Source organism: Scomber japonicus, chromosome 5 (genome assembly GCF_027409825.1).
Source record: "Scomber japonicus isolate fScoJap1 chromosome 5, fScoJap1.pri, whole genome shotgun sequence".
In the NCBI taxonomy this organism is placed as follows: domain Eukaryota; kingdom Metazoa; phylum Chordata; class Actinopteri; order Scombriformes; family Scombridae; genus Scomber; species Scomber japonicus.
In genome coordinates, this window is record NC_070582.1 from 1,543,695 (window position 1) to 1,562,645 (window position 18,951).

At 40.8% G+C, this 18,951-nt stretch overlaps 1 protein-coding gene across 1 annotated transcript in view; it reads left to right on the top strand.

Moving 5' to 3' along the window:
* Positions 1–18,951, top strand: part of LOC128359149 (NLR family CARD domain-containing protein 3-like) — a 37,064-nt gene that overhangs the window by 4,832 nt on the left and 13,281 nt on the right. Inside the window, exon 2 of the mRNA XM_053319586.1 lies at positions 16,839–16,857. Within this exon, the coding sequence (XP_053175561.1) occupies positions 16,839–16,857 (19 nt within the window). The remainder of the gene's footprint in view (positions 1–16,838; positions 16,858–18,951) is intronic.

The window sequence follows — 18,951 nt, forward strand, 5'->3', positions numbered from 1 at the left end:
TTGTGGAGCTAGGCTTCACAAACTGTGTTTCAAGATTTCTGTGTTCAGGATTTAGTGGGTGGGTCTGAAGATTGGTATTAACCTGCCCCTGCTGCCGTAGAGGTATAAATACATTCAGAGCACATTATTACTACTACAGTCTACAGTTAGCTGCCGAGCTAGCCGCCAAGTTAGCTGCAGAGCGAGCCACAGAAACCTGTCAGATATAGAGTCCATGTTTCTGGTAGAGGTGGTGACTTTGATTGATAGGTGATACTTGGTAGGGGGCGGGGCTTCAGCGTTTGGGAGCAGAGACAGAGGCTGATTTTTACACACTTTGAAGCCTAATTTCATATATTTGGCGATTTTATCAATCATTCAAATTTGGCAGGGTGGTTAACAACACACTTTTCTGTGGTATGTCAAACTCAGAACACACATTTATTCTTACTTTACACAGACATTAATGTTTAACAGCTGAAACTAATTTATGTACATACATAACTTACATATATGAAGTTCATTTTATTTCCATATTTTCATTGTGTTACTGTACAAAGTTTAGTGTGTAGTTATAAAAGATGATTCTTAAAGAAACTGTAGAAAATGCTTACTGTTAGTTGTTAAATTAATGTTTTTAATTTTTGGTAAAGAGTCACATCTGTATACAGAAGATCCTCTGATCATTAATATTGATCCTTCAGAACACACACAAACATACACACACAAATTGATCATACAGATTAACGTCAAAAGTGACAAAGTCACTCTGCTCATTTTAGGTAAAACTTCAACGATCAGGACAACATATTGTTGAACTAAACATTTAAAACCTGAACACATCTGATTGGATTATAAATGGATTTTAATCTACATCTTTTATTCTTTATTCAGATTGTTTAACTGCAGTTTGTCAAAGATCAGCTGTGCTTCTCTGGCCTCGGCTCTGAAGTCCAACTCCTCCCATCTAAGAGATCTGGATCTGGGAGGAAATAACCTGCAGGATTCAGGAGTGAAGCTACTGTGTGATCTTCTGGAGAGTCCAAACTGTAGACTGGAGACTCTGGGGTCAGACACATTTCTTACTTCTGTGCTGAGATTAATATGATGTGACATTGTGGTGACACTAAACTGCAGATATAAAGATGATATTATGCGGATCCACTGAGTATCTTAATGGGAAAGTCTCATTCTTATTTAAATGATCAGTAATCAATATTTGCATTTGTACCTTTGCTTAGTGAACATGTGCACTGTGCTGTGTGTATGCAGTGGTTACTTGTTGTAAATAGTTCAGTTAGAGCAGCATAATGCGTAAAATGTCGACTTTGTGCAAATCAAGTTATTATGATGTGAACAAAAATCTGATTTTAAGTTGTAAAGTAATGTAGGTGCTAGCTGCTATATTAGCAGCCTTAAGTCACGCCAGTCCTGTAGAAGGACGGCAGAAGGAAGATTGAGGCCGATGAACTTTAAAGAAATCAGGGAGAAAAAAAGAAGACAAGATAACAACCACCACTGAATAAATAAATAAATGAATATAAATACATTCATACATAAATCAATACATACTTAATAATAATGATGAGGATGATGATAATAATAATGATAATAATAATAATAATAATAGCATAAAGACACAACAGAAAACAGTCACCATGGACACATACATAAGGGCTCTCCCTCCATCCCAAACCACAAACACTACATCTGTTACAACAGTCATCTGGACAAAAAATGAACCAGAAATTAATAATCAGGTCAAAATACTCATGATTAAATATAAATAAGAAAAGATAATACAAACAATAAATACAACTCTGAAATACTGCACAAAATAAATAGATTAGTAAACTAGTAAAGTGAAACCATGAATTTTGTCTTCTCAACTCACATCTTTTATTCTTTATTTAGATTGTGGTTCTGCAGTTTGTCAGAGATCAGCTGTGATTATCTGGCTTCAGCTCTGAAGTCCAACCCCTCCCATCTCAGAGAGCTGGATCTGAGTGACAACAACCTCAAGAATTCAGGAGTGAAGCGTCTGTCTGCTGGACTGGAGAGTCCAAACTGTAGACTGGAGACTCTGAGGTCAGACACCATTTCTTGCTTCTGTGCTGAGATTATTGAGGTTGACAATGTCAAGTACTTGAGAATCATCTTAGACTCACATCTAACATTTGGTCAACAAGTGAAAAATATCCTTAAAAAAAGGTTCAATCAAATGTCAACTGCTTCAGACTCATCAGAAAGTATCTACATGCCATGATATTGTCTCAGCTGTCATACTGCATCACTACCTGGTCACAAGCCTCACAATCAACTATAAACCCATCATATCAATATATAAGCAGCCAATCAAAATCCTGGACAAAGAACCAACGAGGTGGCAGCATTGCAGTTAATTATTTCTTTTCTTTTCTTCTATTTTAACTTTTTTAAAGCCTCCTGTGGTCAGGTGATGTAAATCAGTGTTTAGCTACAAACACTAAATCCAGTGCATCTGCTGCATATGCATAATTGTATGTTACAGTTCCAATGCTATTGTGATGTCCATGTCAAATCACATAAAGTGAATATGATGTGACAGCTGTGTGACACTAAACTGCAGACATAAGGATGATGTTTATGAGGTCAAATCCCCTTCACATTTAAACATTCACATGTTGTTTTCACATATACATTTTAAACCATAGTTAACACTTTAAAAACATACTTTCAAACATTCAAATCTTAGTTTGAATCTTTCCAGTTTTGATGGGATTTGACCTCATAGAGTTTGATGCTGATCCACACTGAGCATCTTGTTGAGCTTCATATTTAAAACATATTTAATAAAACATTCAAAATACAACACTGGCTGATTGACTCTGAACTTATTCAACATTTGATCTTCATCTCAAATTTAACCTTTATGTTCATTTCAGTACAATATTGAAGAGTCAAAACTTTATTGTCATCTCATCATAGTTGACAGGAATTAGCTTTAGTGTGCTGACATAAAACAACATTCATGTTTCCACTTTATTAAACAATGAAAACTACATACAGTATCTGTTTGTTCCAAAACTTTATGATGACATGTGATGTTTGTACTGACTGAAATATGAAACTAAAGATGAGCTGATTTTTATGGCTTCATCTTTCCATAAAATAGAAATATTGTAGATGTCTGGAGAATAAATATGTTGACATTTCTCTAAAATCCATCCTGACATATTTGGTATCTTTCTAAACTTTTGGATGTTGAGCAGAATGTGAAATAAATATCAGTGTTTTTAACTAGTGTTTGTCTGCACAACATGAGTTAGTATAGATGGAGTCAGTGGTGGAGCTGCAGAGTTAAAGAGGTGAAGTCACTACGTCTTTATTGAAGTAGCAGCATGTTGTCATTCATACTAATGAGAGCTCTTTTTCACTGTCTGGATTTAGAGACTAATGAATATGAAAACAATAACAAAAACACAAAAGGTTAATTGAATAATACAATAATAAAAATGAGTAATTAATACTGATGATAAAATATAAATAATAAAAGATAATACCAACTGAAATAACACATAACAAATAAATACAACTGTATACTACTACACAAAATACACTAGGAAAACTAGTAAACTAGGAACATGATAATAAAATATAATGATCAACAGTAAAATAGAATAAAATGAATGTTAATAAATAAAATAAATATAAATAATAAAATCATAAAATGATAAAACAGGACATAAAGCCAGACTAAACAGACGGTTTTTAGTTGATGTTTAAAAATCTTTCTATTTTCAGCTCCTCTCAGATCCTCTGAAGGCTGTTCAGCAGCTTCTAAACCTTTTTCACATTTCAACACATTATGAAACACTGAATGATTTCAAACAGGAACTTTGTCTTCTCACATCTTTTATTCTTTATTCAGATTGTGGTTCTGCAGTTTGTCAGAGATCAGCTGTGATTATCTGGCCTCAGCTCTGAAGGACAACTCCTCCCATCTCAGAGTGCTGGATCTGGGTAAAAACAACCTGAAGGATTCAGGAGTGAAGCGTCTGTCTGCTGGACTGGAGAGTCCAAACTGTAGACTGGAGACTCTGAGGTCAGACACCATTTCTTACTTCTGTGCTGAGATTATTGAGGTTCACAATGTCAAGTACTTGGGAATCATCTTAGACTCACATCTAACATTTGATCAACAAGTGAATAATATCCTAAAAAAAGGTTCAATCAAATGTCAACTGCTTCAGACTCATCAAATAGTATCTACATGCCATGATATTGTCACAGCTGTCATACTGCATCACTACCTGGTCACAGGCCTCACAATCAACTATAAACCCATCATATCATATATCATATATCTATATAAACAGCCAATCAAAATCCTGGACAAAGAACCAATGAGGTGGCAGCATTGTCACATGTTGAAGAATGTTGACCTTGGAAATGTTGATAAGCTATTCCAGCCTTCTGAACTCACATCTGTTATTCTTTACTCAGATTGCAAAACTGCGGTTTGTCAGAGATCAGCTGTGATTATCTGGCCTCAGCTCTGAAGTGCAATCCCTCCCATCTCAGAGAGCTGGATCTGACTAAAAACAACCTGAAGGATTCAGACGTGAAGCCGCTGTTTGATCTTAAGAAGAGTCCAGACTGCAGACTGGAGACCTTGAGGTCAGTAGAGAGTTGGAGTCAGTCTGTGCTGGTTTCAGCAGTTTAGTATTAAACACAGTCAGTATCAAAGCAAAGATCCAGTATTTCCTGGTGAAGCTCCAACCTTCTCAGTGCTGCTTTCCTCAGTGAAGCTGTGAGAGGAGAATGTTGACAGGCTTCAGGATTGGACAGAAAGACAGAGAGAGAGAGAACAGTCAGCCAATCAGATGAGCCAGAAGCTTGTTGTGATCATGTGTTTGAGTTGATGTCTGCAGGAAATAAAGCTGGATTACAGCTGACAGCTTTACAAGATGTATAGAGACAGTGATCCTCATCATCAAATCTGATCTCAAAGTGTTTGTTCTCTCATTTCAACACTAAACTATTGATCAGTTCATCTTTGTCAGAGCTCTAAGATCAGTCTGACTGCTTGTGCAAATCACTGGCTCTGATTTCACACAAGCATCACTGACTGACAGCTGATGAAGTGAGTCTCACTAAACACTCATTTATCACCTCTGTTCTTTCTTCTTCTCTCATCAGGTGGTGGCCTTCAGACTGTGAGTGAACATCCAGGAGTGTTGAGAGAGGATCAGCTGGATCCTGATGATCCATCTGGATCTGGATTTTGTCGTCTTCACTTAAGTCTCTTAACTGACTCCAAACTGAACAGTTATCTCTGGATTTAGCTGAAGTCAGCACTTTACAGATGAGTTGTACATGAGCAGCTTGATGCAGATAAAGATAAAAACAGGTGTTATAAGTCAGACTGTGAGCCTGGGCTCATATTTATCAAGCGTCTCAGAATCACACTGAGAGTTAACTCAATTTCTATCATCACTTCACTGCTTACCTGTTTGTTTACCATTGATTTGAAACATTTGATTGATCACTTTTAAAGGCTCCACATTACATTTCAGAGAGTCTCAGTGTGTAAATATTAAAGGTATCCAGCTTTTATTTGCATAATGATGATGTCAAGATGAATCATTTATATCTCATAACCATATTTAACTAATCATTTGCATCAGTCTGTAAGTAAACACTGCTCAGCCAATCAGCTGTCTTTAACAAGAACTATATCATTTAAACTTGTAGGTGAGATCATGTGATCCAGCCCTATCCAATCACATCCTTTCCATCCTTATAGTGCCAAATGAATGTCCGCCTAGTCCTATCCTTATTAAACCTTTGTGGAGAAATTTGGTACATTTGTAGTCAAGGAGTTGCTGAAGGTGAATGGAATTATGCATTAAATTATTGTTATCCTCTGTCAAATAAAAATAAATAAATAGGCGAGGAAAGAAATGTCACACTTCTCCTTTGCTTTATTCCAATTTACTCAGGTATAGTAACAGACACACTATTTCTGACACTGGGAATACATTCCCTGAGGTCCCTAGATGTCCCCAGACACCAGGGGAATGCATATGAACCTTTTAATTGTGAAGCAATTCTTCATTTACTTTGGGTATGTCTTTTTAGGCGTTTTTTCTGAAAATATGGCTAAGAGGTTAGTACACCAGTGGTTTCATTCTTCTTCAGGATGTTCCAAATGGTTGTACTGGCTATGGACAATGTGTTTTGATTTTCCATCTTCTCTCAACTTCATAATTGAACTTTAAAATATATATTACAAACTTAACACATTGTCTACCTTCGTTTTTACATTGGGCATGATTTTTAACAGGGAATTAACACTTATGACTGTAATGGGTGGAGGTGGTAGGACCCAGCTGCAGCACAGAACACCAGTGAGCAGTTTGAAATGATCTTTATTTTAGTCCACAAGGTAACTGAACAGGTACAGACAGAATGTGTAGGGCAACAGCGGGGAGTTCCTGTTCTCTGAAAAGAAGCCAATGCGGAAGTAACTTAGAGCTGTATTCTATCAAAAGGCCACCAGGGGGCGACCGCTTTGTGTTCAAAAAGACGTCCGGCTCTATACAAGTCAATGGAGAATTCACCAACTTCTCACTTGATTTCTAACCTCAGTAAACGTTTTCAAAATGTGTTTATGGTCTCAATCGCTAGTTTAAAGCCTTCTTCAATGCAGTATGATGTTCATTTGTGAAATGTTGGCCTCCCTGATTTTATATTAGATGATAAAGCAGTCCAGATTGACAGGTTGATTGACCAATGTCCTTGAGATCCAGCCTTCGCAACCAATCGTAGCCTCCCCGCGCCGCTGTTGGTCCCGCCCATACGTCCGTCCATGACTCCGCCTCATGCCCATATAAGTAGAATCCGTGTTTTTATTTTTCCCAGCATGCACCTGAAATTTTCAAGATGGCGCTGCCTAGATTAAAAACTATTGGCTTCCGAGCAGCAGTCCACAAACCAATGGGTGACGTCACGGATGTTACGTCCATTTCTTATATACAGTCCTATGATACAGTCTATGGTTTAAAATTGGCGGCCAGTAGCAACATTCATTTCCAGGAAATTGCTGTGAGTATAAGATGTACGGTTTATGTTGCCATTGGTTCTCAGTAAAAATGCACTTTACCAACTGCCACCTAAGAAGTAGGCGATTACATTGTTTTGCAAGACTTCATTGAAGTAATACTGAATGTTAAGTTCAGGGTCCATAGGAGATTAATTTACAGGACTAAAACTGTTCAAAGTTATTGCACTGCTCGGTTTTGATATGTCTGCCTGAAAGTGGGTTGTGTGTAGGCGATGTCAGACTAAACGCCGTCGGTCCGACGCAGAAGCATAAATCAGCCTTTACTTACTCCTGAAGATGCTATCGGAGATATGAGCTTGACCCAGGCGGGGAGTTCTGGTCCTCTGAAATGAAACCAACGCGGAAGTAACTTCCCAGATAGCAAAGAGTCATTGAAACAATGTTGATTTTCCATCTGAATCATCAGAATTGTTGATATTGAAGTCTCAATGCTAAATCAATGTTGAACCACCGTTACAATAACGATGAAACCCAACGTTGAAAACAGCGACGTTGAAATAACATTGATTTATAGTTGACCGGGAAAGATGATTGAAAAGTCATTGATTTTGAGTTGACCGGGAGACCATCATGTGTTAGACCAACATTTCTGCACTACACATCTCATTTCTGAATCCATATCAGGTAAGCACATTTATCTACATTTATCTTATATTTATATTATAGTTTATTAACATAGTGCAGCATTATATGCAGTCATTCGTGTGCTGTCAGAACTTCTACCATTACTTTATAAGTTAATATACTAATACACACATTAACGCAGCACCACAGCAAGTTCATTCAAGTGCTTCATAAACACTCAGAAGTTATAAAGCAAGCATTTTAATTCGTGGAAATGTTAGCTTTAAATAAACAGGATGCGGCATTCTATCAAAAGGCCACCAGGGGGCGACCGTCTCTATACAAGTCAATGGAGAATTCACCAACTTCTCACTTGATTTCTAACCTCAGTAAACGTTTCCAAAATGTGTTTATGGTCTCAATCGCTAGTTTAAAGCCTTCTTCAATGCAGTATGATGTTCATTTGGGACATTTTGGCCTCCCTGATTTTATATGTGACGATAAAGCAGGGTATGCATTAGTGGTGATGTTCAGAAGTTACATAGTGATTATCAAGATGGTCTTAGACATCATCCTCATTTTGAAGACCTTTTAATCATTTGAGGAAATCAATTTTGGGAAAAGATCCATCAGGTGTTTAAAGCAGCAACACAGCTGCTTAGCTTTTGTGTGTTTTGTTTAATCAGATTCTTTGGGAGGCAACAACCACACATTGGTGATTGCGTGCATCAGCCCTGCAGACTCAACACGTTGCGATTCGCTGACAGAGCTCGCAAGATTAAAAACAAACCTATTGTCAACATCGACCCCAGAGCTGCAGAAATGAGCCAATAGGTACAGGAAGTGAAAATCCTCAAATCCTCCATCAGTCCTCTTTAGTGCTGCTTAAACTGCCGCTTTGCTTGTGTAGCAATGCTGCAAGTTAAATGCTGTTCAGTTACTTGAAGAGAAAGGAAAAAGTGTAGAAATGCATCAAATGTTGAGATTTGTACACTTTTCTCTCGAAGGATCAGGAGCTAAAGGTGATGCTTCCTCATGCCTGCGGAGGAGCTGCCCCGGTGCTCTCTGGGTAAAACTTAAACCCTGATCTAACCAGGTTACATATAACTCATAACAAAAGAGCATAACAGTTACTCAGTTTGTCCGTTACAGGCCAGAGTCAATGGAGAACGTGACCAAGCTGTTGGAAAAGAACCGTTCTCTGCAGGATGAGAACAATAAACTGAGCTGGGAGCTGATTGAGGCTGCAGGACAGACTGCCCTCATGTCTGAGAAGATCATTATGGTGAGCTAAACCTTAACATTTAGCAATCCTTCCTGCAGTTAATTGTTGAAAGTTGATGGAAAAGCGTTTCCATTGGTTTTAAAAAGGCATTAAACTTAATTTACATAGTCTATGCTTTGTTTTGTTGTTTATCCTTTCGTGGTTATCACGCTGTATTTGCTTCATTTTTATTAGATGGAACAAACAAATGAGAAACTCCAGAGAAAACTGGAACAACTGCAGCACCATGCAGCGTAAGTTTACAAAAGCACAGATCCAGGAGGGCTGAATACTTAAAAGCTTTGTTTGGGTTTTAATGGCCTATGCCAGTTTTGTTCATGATTTGTTGTTGCATACTGAAGGTGTCATCAATAGCTTTAAAAGTAAAACAAGTTTTAGTTGATTCTTTAGTTGAGTTTGTTGGTTTATTTAGCACAATGCTGTCTCATATCTTTACATCTTTCTTTCAGATGTACAGTGGATCTTGAGAAATTGATGGAGACTCGGGAGGATCAGCAGTTGAAGGAGAACATCGAGGGGATGAGGAACCTACAAGACATCATCCTGGAACTCAAGGTAACAAAGTCAAGCTTATATATTAATGCACCCATTTATCAAGACTCATGTAGCAATAGTGTTGAATGTTCCCAGTATTCACATTTCACAGATTACTGTTTTGTTTGTTCTAAGACTGAGAATGAGGCTACCTCCATCGATGCTATGGCTGCAGGAGAGGACGAACCAGAGAGTGGCAGCAAAGATGCAGCAGATGAGTCACCATCAGTATGTTAACATTTATTTTCTCTTAATGTTTAAAACTGTTTAGTGCTTTTATGACACTTTTTAGTAGTGAAACAATAATATATTCACTCTTTTGTTCACATGATCAGAATAAAAACTGCTGCAGCTCTTTGCTTTTTTTCACTATAAAGTGTAAATGCAAACCATGTCCCTTCTCTCACATTCAACAGGATAACACTGCCGCTGCTGGTAAGGACTCACCAGAGGGCTTTACGGCCCATCATGCACTGCAGCAGGCCCAGCTCTCCAAGGAACTGATCCAGCTCAACAAAGTGTTGAGTCTGAAGGAAGCAGTTGTGAGGGAAATGTGTGAGAATGACAGCCAGCTGGAGTTCATGCAGTCAGAGCATCAGGTGAGAGAACTTTTGACTCACTCGCTCATTTTTAAAATCACTTTATAATTAGTTCAACTTGAGTGAATTTTGAATTAAACTTGAGGGGCGATAATCTGTGGTGACACCTATTGTACCCCTTTACCACCGAGCTGGAGCCAGTGCTGGTTTGGAGCTAGTGCTAGAGCCAGTGCTCAGTTGGTGCTAATCCCAGCACCTCTTACAAACCTGTTGCTTTTCCACCGGCAAGGAGCCACGCCATTATGTCACTGTATAACGTAGCCAGCACGTTAGCCCCGCTAGCCAGCTAATAAACATTAGCCCCGTCACCAGCAAAGAGACCAGCGGTGCTTTCTCTGGCTCCCATTCTGAGGCTCGGGGCTGGAGCTTTGGCGGTGGAAAAGCAAAGAACCGGGGCTTAGTCAGGCTCTGGCTCCGAACCAACACCAGCTCTGGCTCCAGCTCGGCGGAAAAGGGGTATTGGTTCATGTGAGAGTTGAAATGGGTTAAATTGTGTGATTACAATAAAAAAAAATACTGAAAATGACTTGTGCATTTATCCCTCCAGGAAAACGTACACAGTCTCCAGTCGTCAGTCGATTCTCTGCAGAAGGAGAAAGAGGAACTGATTTGGGCACTTCATTCTGCAAAGAAAAGCACCAACCAGGCTAAGTACGAACACTCTGACTTTTTGGCCGCCGTAGACGTACTTGTGCTATATTTGTTTTGACGTGAATTCTCAAAAGTAATCCCATAATCCCTCACTCTTCACGATCTTCCTCATCTGACATACACCATCTCCTTCTAGGCTTGGTGAGCGGCGCAGGAAGAGGCTGCAGGAGCTCCAGGGCCAGCTGGGAGACACCAACAAGAAGCTTCTTGAGCAGTCTAAAATGCTGAAACTCAACAAGCTCATGCAGGAAATCCAGGTAAGCAGTCATTTTCTCTACTTTCTGTAGATGGTGAAGGAAGTAAACATATTGATGCCTATTTTTATGTAATTAATTAATTCTATTTGACTTTTTATTGATCAATAAAGAGGAGTGCATAGCTATGATCAAGAATAAATGAAAGTATGAGCTATAAATCCTGAACCGTAGCACAGTAACATTGTCCTTGCAGGCTATGAAGTCTAAGCGTACACAGCTGATGAGACAGATGAGGGAGGACTCTGAGAAATTCAGAGCCTGGAAGAGCATGAAGGACCGAGAGGTGCTGCAGCTCAAAGAAAAGGTCTGTGGCAATCCGAGTTCTTCCTGAGACCCTCTCAGGATTTTATTTATAAATTCTTTTCATATGAGCTTAATTTTCTTCTCGAAATCCCAAAGTTAAATATTTGTTTTACAGGATCGTAAACGTCAGTGTGAATTGCTGAAACCCGAGCAGGATTTCCAGAAACAGGCCGATGTCCTGCGTCGCAAAACTGAGAAGGTGAGGCCTCTTCCTTTATTATGTGTGCAATTTAATTTGTGTCCGGGGGGCAGACACCCTCCCTACATTTAAGAGTAGGCTTAAAACTTTCCTTTTTGATAAAGCTTATAGTTAGGGCTCCTAGAGCTCCTAGTTTATGCTGCTATAGGCTTAGACTGTCGGGGGACTCCCATGATGCACTGGGCTCCTCTCTCCTCCTCCCTTTCTCTCTCTATCCATCCATCTATCCTCTCTCCTCCTCTCTCTCTCTCTCTATCCATCCATCTATCCTCTCTCCTCCTCCCTCTCTCTCTCTATCCATCCATCTATCCTCTCTCCTCCTCCCTCCCTCTCTCTCTCTATCCATCCATCTATCCTCTCTCCTCCTCCCTCTCTCTCTCTATCCATCCATCTATCCTCTCTCCTCCTCCCTCCCTCTCTCTCTCTATCCATCCATCTATCCTCTCTCCTCCTCCCTCTCTCTCTCTCTATCCATCCATCTATATCCATTAACATTCATGTTCTATTAATGCATCAATAAGCTAAACTTCTTCCCCGGAGTTGTCTGTGCTTTCTGGTCTCACAGGTAATCTGGGCCTGTAGACGTCCGGATGACAGATTCCAGTCCCGGACCTTCTAGCTTCATTGTTGATTTTCATTGTGCTACCGTCCTCTCTCTCTCTCTCTCTCTTTCTTTTCTCCTCTCCAGCCGGTCCAGGCAGATGTTCTCCCACTCTGAGTCTGGTTCTGAGGGTTCTTCCTGTTAAAAGGGAGTTTTTCATGGTTTTGCGGTATTGTGATTACAGCTCTAAAATGTTCCTCATAGGAAGAAAAATAAAGACAGACATGTTCATTTAACCTGAGTCTGTAATGACAGTGTGAGGGGTCGTGATACTCTACGCTGCAGCTGCACCACCTGAGGGATTACTGACCAGCACTTCCTGTCTTTGACCAGCACTTCCTGTCTTTGACCAGCACTTCCTGTCTTTGACCAGCACTTCCTGTCTTTGACCAGACAAAAAACAGCTCATACCTTAGGAACGGCTTTTTCAAATCGCGGTATACCTTGAACACGATTATCAATCATCCCATGCCTAAACCCCCCCCCCCCCCCCCTCTTCCCCCCTTCAGGCTGCAGCTGCAAACAAACGGCTGAAAGATGCTCTTCAGGCAGCAGACAAAGCTATCAGCAGAGGAATGGAGGAGGCTGGTGCAAAAGTTGAGGTAGTAAATCTGTTTCTAGGACTTCTCTACACTCAATGACTACTACGTATTAAAAAAAACAAACTTGTTAACCCTCCTGTTGTGTTCGAGTCAAGGGAAGGGAGGAAGGGAGTAAAGGAAAGAAGGCAGGGAGGAAGGAAGTATAGAAGGAAGAAAGGGGGATGGAGGACGGAAGGAAGGGAGGAAAGAAGTAAGGAAGGAAGGTAGGAGGGAGGAAAGAAGGTAGGAGGGAAGAAGGAAGGAAAGAAGGTAGGGGGGAGGGAGGAAGAAAGGGAGAAGAAGGAAGGACAGATGGAAGGAAGGAGGAAAGGAACAGTCACCCGGGAGGACGACAGGAAGGTTAACTTATTATTGTTTTAAAAAATAATAATTATCCTGCTTGAGAGGTTTGAGGCTAGAATTGTGTGTAAATACAGCCAAAATGTTTCTGCATTAAGTGTTGTGACCAGGCTTGGCTTCTCATTGAAGTGGAGGTCATGGCGAGCGCAGAGGAGGCCCGGCAACTCCTAAACCACCTGCTGGAGGACATGAAGGTCTTTGCTCAGGAGGTCAACCACCTCAAACAGCAGATTGAGGCAGGAGACCAATCTGCCAAAATCAGGGTGAGCATATATTTCACATGAGTCCAAAAACATTCAAGAGTCTATGTTTAGTTTCGTTGTGGCTTTGACTCCTTTGACCCAACAGGTGGCGTACCTGGAGACAGAAATGGGCTTCAGGTGAGTCAGAAAAACCAGCTCAGTCACTCCTTATAAACACTTTATAAACACTTTATTCAACCCTGACTCCTCGTAGGAAGGATTAGCTTCTCATCTACACAACATTTAATGACACACACTGTTGTAAAAACCAGTCTGTAGCATGCTCTGCCAGATGTGTTGCTACTACCTCATGAAACAGGATACTTTTAACAGATATATGTGTTTTTATTTCATATATCAGTATGACAGAAATGTCCACAGGAATCTATTCATTTATTTATGACTGCTGGACAGGACCTTCTAGCTTCATTGTTGACTTTCATTGTGCTTCTCTCCTCTATCCTTCCTCTCTCTCCTCTCCTTCCTCTCTCTCCTCCTCTCCTTCTCTCTCTCCTCTCCTTCCTCTCTCTCCTCTCCTTCCTCTCTCTCCTCTCCTTCCTCTCTCTCCTCTCCTTCCTCTCTCTCCTCTCTCTCCTCTCCTTCCTCTCTCTCCTCTATCCTTCCTCTCTCTCCTCTCTACTCCAACCGGTCCAGGCAGATGTTCTCCCACTCTGAGTCTGGTTCTGAGGGTTCTTCCTGTTAAAAGATGTTCTCCCACTCTGAGTCTGGTTCTGAGGGTTCTTCCTGTTAAAAGATGTTCTCCCACTCTGAGTCTGGTTCTGAGGGTTCTTCCTGTTAAAGGGAGTTTTTTCTCTCCACTGTCACCAAGTGTTGCTCATGTGGGAATGTTGGGTCTCTTTTAAAGTTAAAACCTGAAGAGTTTGTGGAAAGAGTCTTGAGATAACTTTGTTGTGATTTTGGCGCTATACAAATAAAGATTGATTGAGAGTGACAGGAAGTATGATTTGTATTGAAACAGGAATGCACAGATTTTTCATCTGCAACAGAAGCTTCTTGTTGCAGATGGACTCACAATTAAAGCTGATGCCAGGGCAGCTGTTAAGGTGCTCGTGGCTGAGGTGAGCAAAAAGGCTAATGCATATTTTTTTATATTCACATTTGCCACTGCTTGTCTGTTTTTCCAAAAAACATAATATGTTCCTCTTTTTATTCAACTCCAACAGGAGAAGAGGCAGCAGCAGCAGCGGCATCAGGATGAGGTGCTCATACAACATATGTTCATATACCAGTTTGTATATATTTCTAGTTAAATGAATATGCATTAAATGGATAATTTCATATTTTTGATGTGTGTTTTTGTTCCCTCTTACAGGTCCTTTATCCGCTGCAGCGCCACACAGTTCAGGTTTGTCTCCACGTTTCTCTTGTTTTAGGAGAAAATGTGCAAAATGATCTTTGTGTGTTAATAATGTGGTTCTTAATCATTTTAGGAAGAAAAGCTTCGAGAACTGAATGAGCAGTTCAGACAGGTATCTGTTGTTTTTAATTATTTTAATGTTAAATTGAATTGTAAATAATAATATTCAGACAGGTATAATTAGGGGTGGGAATCGAGAACCGGTTCCAGTTGAGAACCAGTTCCAATTGGTTCAATCCATCGACATCGTTTGCCTTTATGCTTAACGATTCTCTTATCGATGTCTTGCAAAATAATGACTTCACGCTCGCGCAAGAGTCAATGAGCAGTGCAAGCGACACCATGGCGGAGAGACAGAAGCGGTCCGAAGTGTGGCTTCATTTCACTAAGAAGGATGCTCACAGCTCTTCAGAGAGAAAGTGGAGGTCCCTCAGGTCGTGTGCAGCTGCAGCGTAAAGTCCAACCCCTCCCGTACTCCTCCGCTCCTCCCGTACCCGCGCAATTCCAGTTGCTGTTACAAGCAGGTAGCTCTGCAGGCTGTATGATGGCTGAAGGAGGCGAGCCCCCCCCCCCCCCCCCCCCCCCCACGTCTAAGCGGACCAAGTCAGCTATATTTATACTTCGGCTACCGTAAAAAGACAGACGGCCACGGCTTGGAGAAAGGAAGTTGTTTTTTTCCCACTAAAAATAATTCATTTATTTATTATTTTTATATCCATATTTATATTTGTTTTAACATTTACATTTTCATTTATTTTAGCACATTTTCAGTCTCTTCTCAAGCATAATAACTCAATACAATGTGTTGACACTGAAAACCCGGCCTACTGTTTCCACACAGAAAATCCACAGGAATCGATAAGGATAAGGGAATCGGATCGATAAGCAGAATCGATAATGGCATTGATATCAATAAAATCTTATCAGTTACCATCCCTAGGTATAACAAAAGTATAAACATGTTAAGAGGAAGTTCATGTTTGTACGATGCTACAGTGTAGAGCTTCCTGTGCTTTCACAGAGAACATACAGGGACATACTGGACTTTAAAAAGTGTGTTCATTTTCCTTTGCTTGTGTTCTCCACCAACAGAATACCGAGACAACATCATCTATTGGGGTGAGTCTGAGATTAGGATTGAAATCCTTGAACTAAACACAGCACTGGATTATTATTTGTGTTTCAACAGTAAAATAATGACGTGCTGATTAGCCTCTTCTTTCTTCAGTGTGGGTGTAAAAGTCTACAATGCAGGGACAAGCGGTGCAGGTGCCGCAAAGGAAAGAGGACATGTGGGGAGAACTGCCAGTGTGACCACGACACATGCCAAAATATGGAGTAAGTAAGTAAATAAGTAAAAACAATTAAAAAAAAAAACCCCCAATAAAATAACAGTGAAAGCAATAAAATACAACAAAATCGAATAAGATAGAAGTGTCATACTACTGGGTATTAAAAGCCATCCTAAAAAAGTAGGTTTTTAGCCTGGACTTGAAGAGGCCCAGGTCAGGAATAATACGCATCTCGGTGGGGAGCTTATTCCAGAGCCTGGGGGCAGCAACAGAAAAGGCTCGGTCACCCCAGGGTTTGTACTTTGACCTGGGCAGTTCCTGTTGACCTCAGAGCTCTACGAGGATTACGAACAGTTAAAAGCTCAGATAAATACGGTGGGGCGAGGCCGTTAAGAGCTTTAAAAACAAACATTAATAGTTTAAATTCACGTCTATAAAGGACAGGAAGCCAATGGAGGGAGTTAAGAACAGGAGTGATGTGCACACGTCTGTTAGTGTTGGTTAAAAGACGGGCAGCACTCTGAGGACCTGAAGTCTCAGTAATATAAAGAGTAATTGTTCTGGAGAACGGCTGGAGCGCGTGCAGATGTTTAATAGATGTTTAAGACAGTCCACTGGACTCCAGGAAGGGTGGTATGTAGGGGTGTCACGAGATCTCGCAAGATTAAAACATCATATTTCTCGCCAAGGTGGATGCTGTGTTGTGATCATAGACTGTATAAAAGAAACAGACGTGACGTCACCCATTGGTTTGTGGACTGCTGCTCGGAAGCCAATAGTTTCTAATCTAGGCAGCGCCATCTGGAAAATTTCAGGTGCATGCTGGGAAAAATAAAAACATGGGTTCTACTTATATGGGCATGAGGCGGAGCCATGAGCGGACGTATGGGCGGAACCAACGGCAGGGAGGGGGGGCTGCGATTGGTTACGAGGGCTGGATCTGGAGGACATTGGTCAATCAACCTGTCAATCAGGACGTAGCCACGCCCTAATGCATACCCTGCTTTATCGTCACATATAAAATCAGGGAGGCCAAAATGTCCCAAATGAACATCATACTGCATTGAAGAAGGCTTTAAACTAGCGATTGAGACCATAAACACATTTTGAAAACGTTTACTGAGGTTAGAAATCAAGTGAGAAGTTGGTGAATTCTCCATTGACTTGTATAGAGACGGTCGCCCCCTGGTGGCCTTTTGATAGAATGCAGCTCTAAGTTACTTCCACATTGGCTTCTTTTCAGAGGACGAGAACTCCCCACCTGGTTGTGAAGCAGTATTCAGGGGGTAGCACGGGGCGCCAAAAAGAGACGATTGGTTTTCTATTGCTCATTTGGACATCACTGTTACGAACCGGCTCAAAGTCCACAACAGAAATGAGAATCACACATGACACCACGTATCTAAAATAATATTTATTACAACCTTAAGTTAAATAACAATGTTAATCAGTTCTATCAGTCATGAATGCAGTGTGTGGTGTGATATGTGCCAACAAAACCAAAACCAAAAGTCTAACATCTGGTTGGTGGAGGCCTGGAAGGAAGAGAAGAGAACAAGTGATTACAGAGCAGCCAGCTCAATATGCTGAGGCCTAAACTACACAGGTGTAGGTAGTTTCTCTGATGTCCTCTCTAGTCCCGCAGGCTGGCTCCTGAGCCAAGAAGACCGAGTAAAAAGGGAGAGAGGGACGTGACACTCACATCTTCTTTTTATATAATGTCACTGTGTGGATCAATAAGTTTAATAACTGAGAAGATCTCACAGTCAGAAGTAAGATGAGGAGAGGTCTGAGGTAGGAGGAGCAGGGGAATCTAGTGCAGCTATGGTACTTTTATATTCATGTGACACTTTTTTTATTAGCAATATACTTCATTTTGGGGATTTGTGAATACTTTCTAAATATGCAAGCAGTGACATTCAGTTAACCCTTTATTGGGCAAATAATTATATTTGGTAACTTCTGTAAATATCCCAAAATATCCTTCCTTCCTTCCTTCCTTCCTTTCCTTCCTCCCTGCCTTCTTTCTTCCCTTCCTCTTTTCCTTTCTCCCTCCCTCGTTCCTTATTTCCTCCCTCCTTCCTTCCTTTCCTTCCTTCCATCTGTTCTTCCTCCTTCTCTCCTCCCTTCCTCCATCCCCCTTTCTTCTTCCTTCCTTCCTTCTTTCTTCCCTTCCTCCCTCCCTCCTTCTCTCTTTCTTTCCTCCCCCCTACCTTTCTTCCTTCCTTCTTTCCTCTGTCCTTCCTTTCTTTCCTTCCTCCCTCCTTCCTTCCATCCATCCTTCCTTCCTTCCTTCCTTCCTTCCATCCTCCCTTCCTTCCTTCCTTCCTTCCTTTCAATGAGTGTCCTATAAAGGGTTAAATAAGACTATTTTTCCAGTCATTGAGGTTTTCTTAAAAATAGAATTAAAATCTCGTCTCTTGTGAGCATGTGTGAACATCGTGTCTGGTCTGGTGGGTGAGTGTGTCGTCACCCAGCTGTATGACCTCTCAGTGGCAGTTTGGTCCATTCTTGCTCAAGTAGTTTAAACATCTGCGGTGAGTTGTTCTCTGGACTGCTGATTACTCACAGCTCTTCCTGTTTCCACTTATCAATCTCACTGCTTTATTCTTCCTGTTCAATAAACCTCTCACAGCAGGCTGATAGTGAAACTGTTATGACTTTGTGTGTATTTGGACATATAGTCAGCCTCTAATCAATGTCTCATTTCTCTCTTTTCAGGTCCTAAAGGAAATCGGAGACATGGACATTTTTAAATAAATCATGGTTTAAAAAAAAGTTTTGTCCTGTTTCAGTCTGTTTTTATTTGTGACTAAACTGTTACTGTAACTTGAGAGTAGCTGCTGATTCTTAAACACTTCACTGTTTCTCTGTAGAGCAGGGGTGTCAAACATGCGGCCCGTGGGCCAGAACTGGCCCGCCAAGGGGTTCCCACTTTCCTTCCTGTCTTCCTTCCTTCCTGTCTTTTTTCCCCTTCCTTCCTTCCTGTTTTTTCCCCTTCCTTCCTTCCTGTCTTTT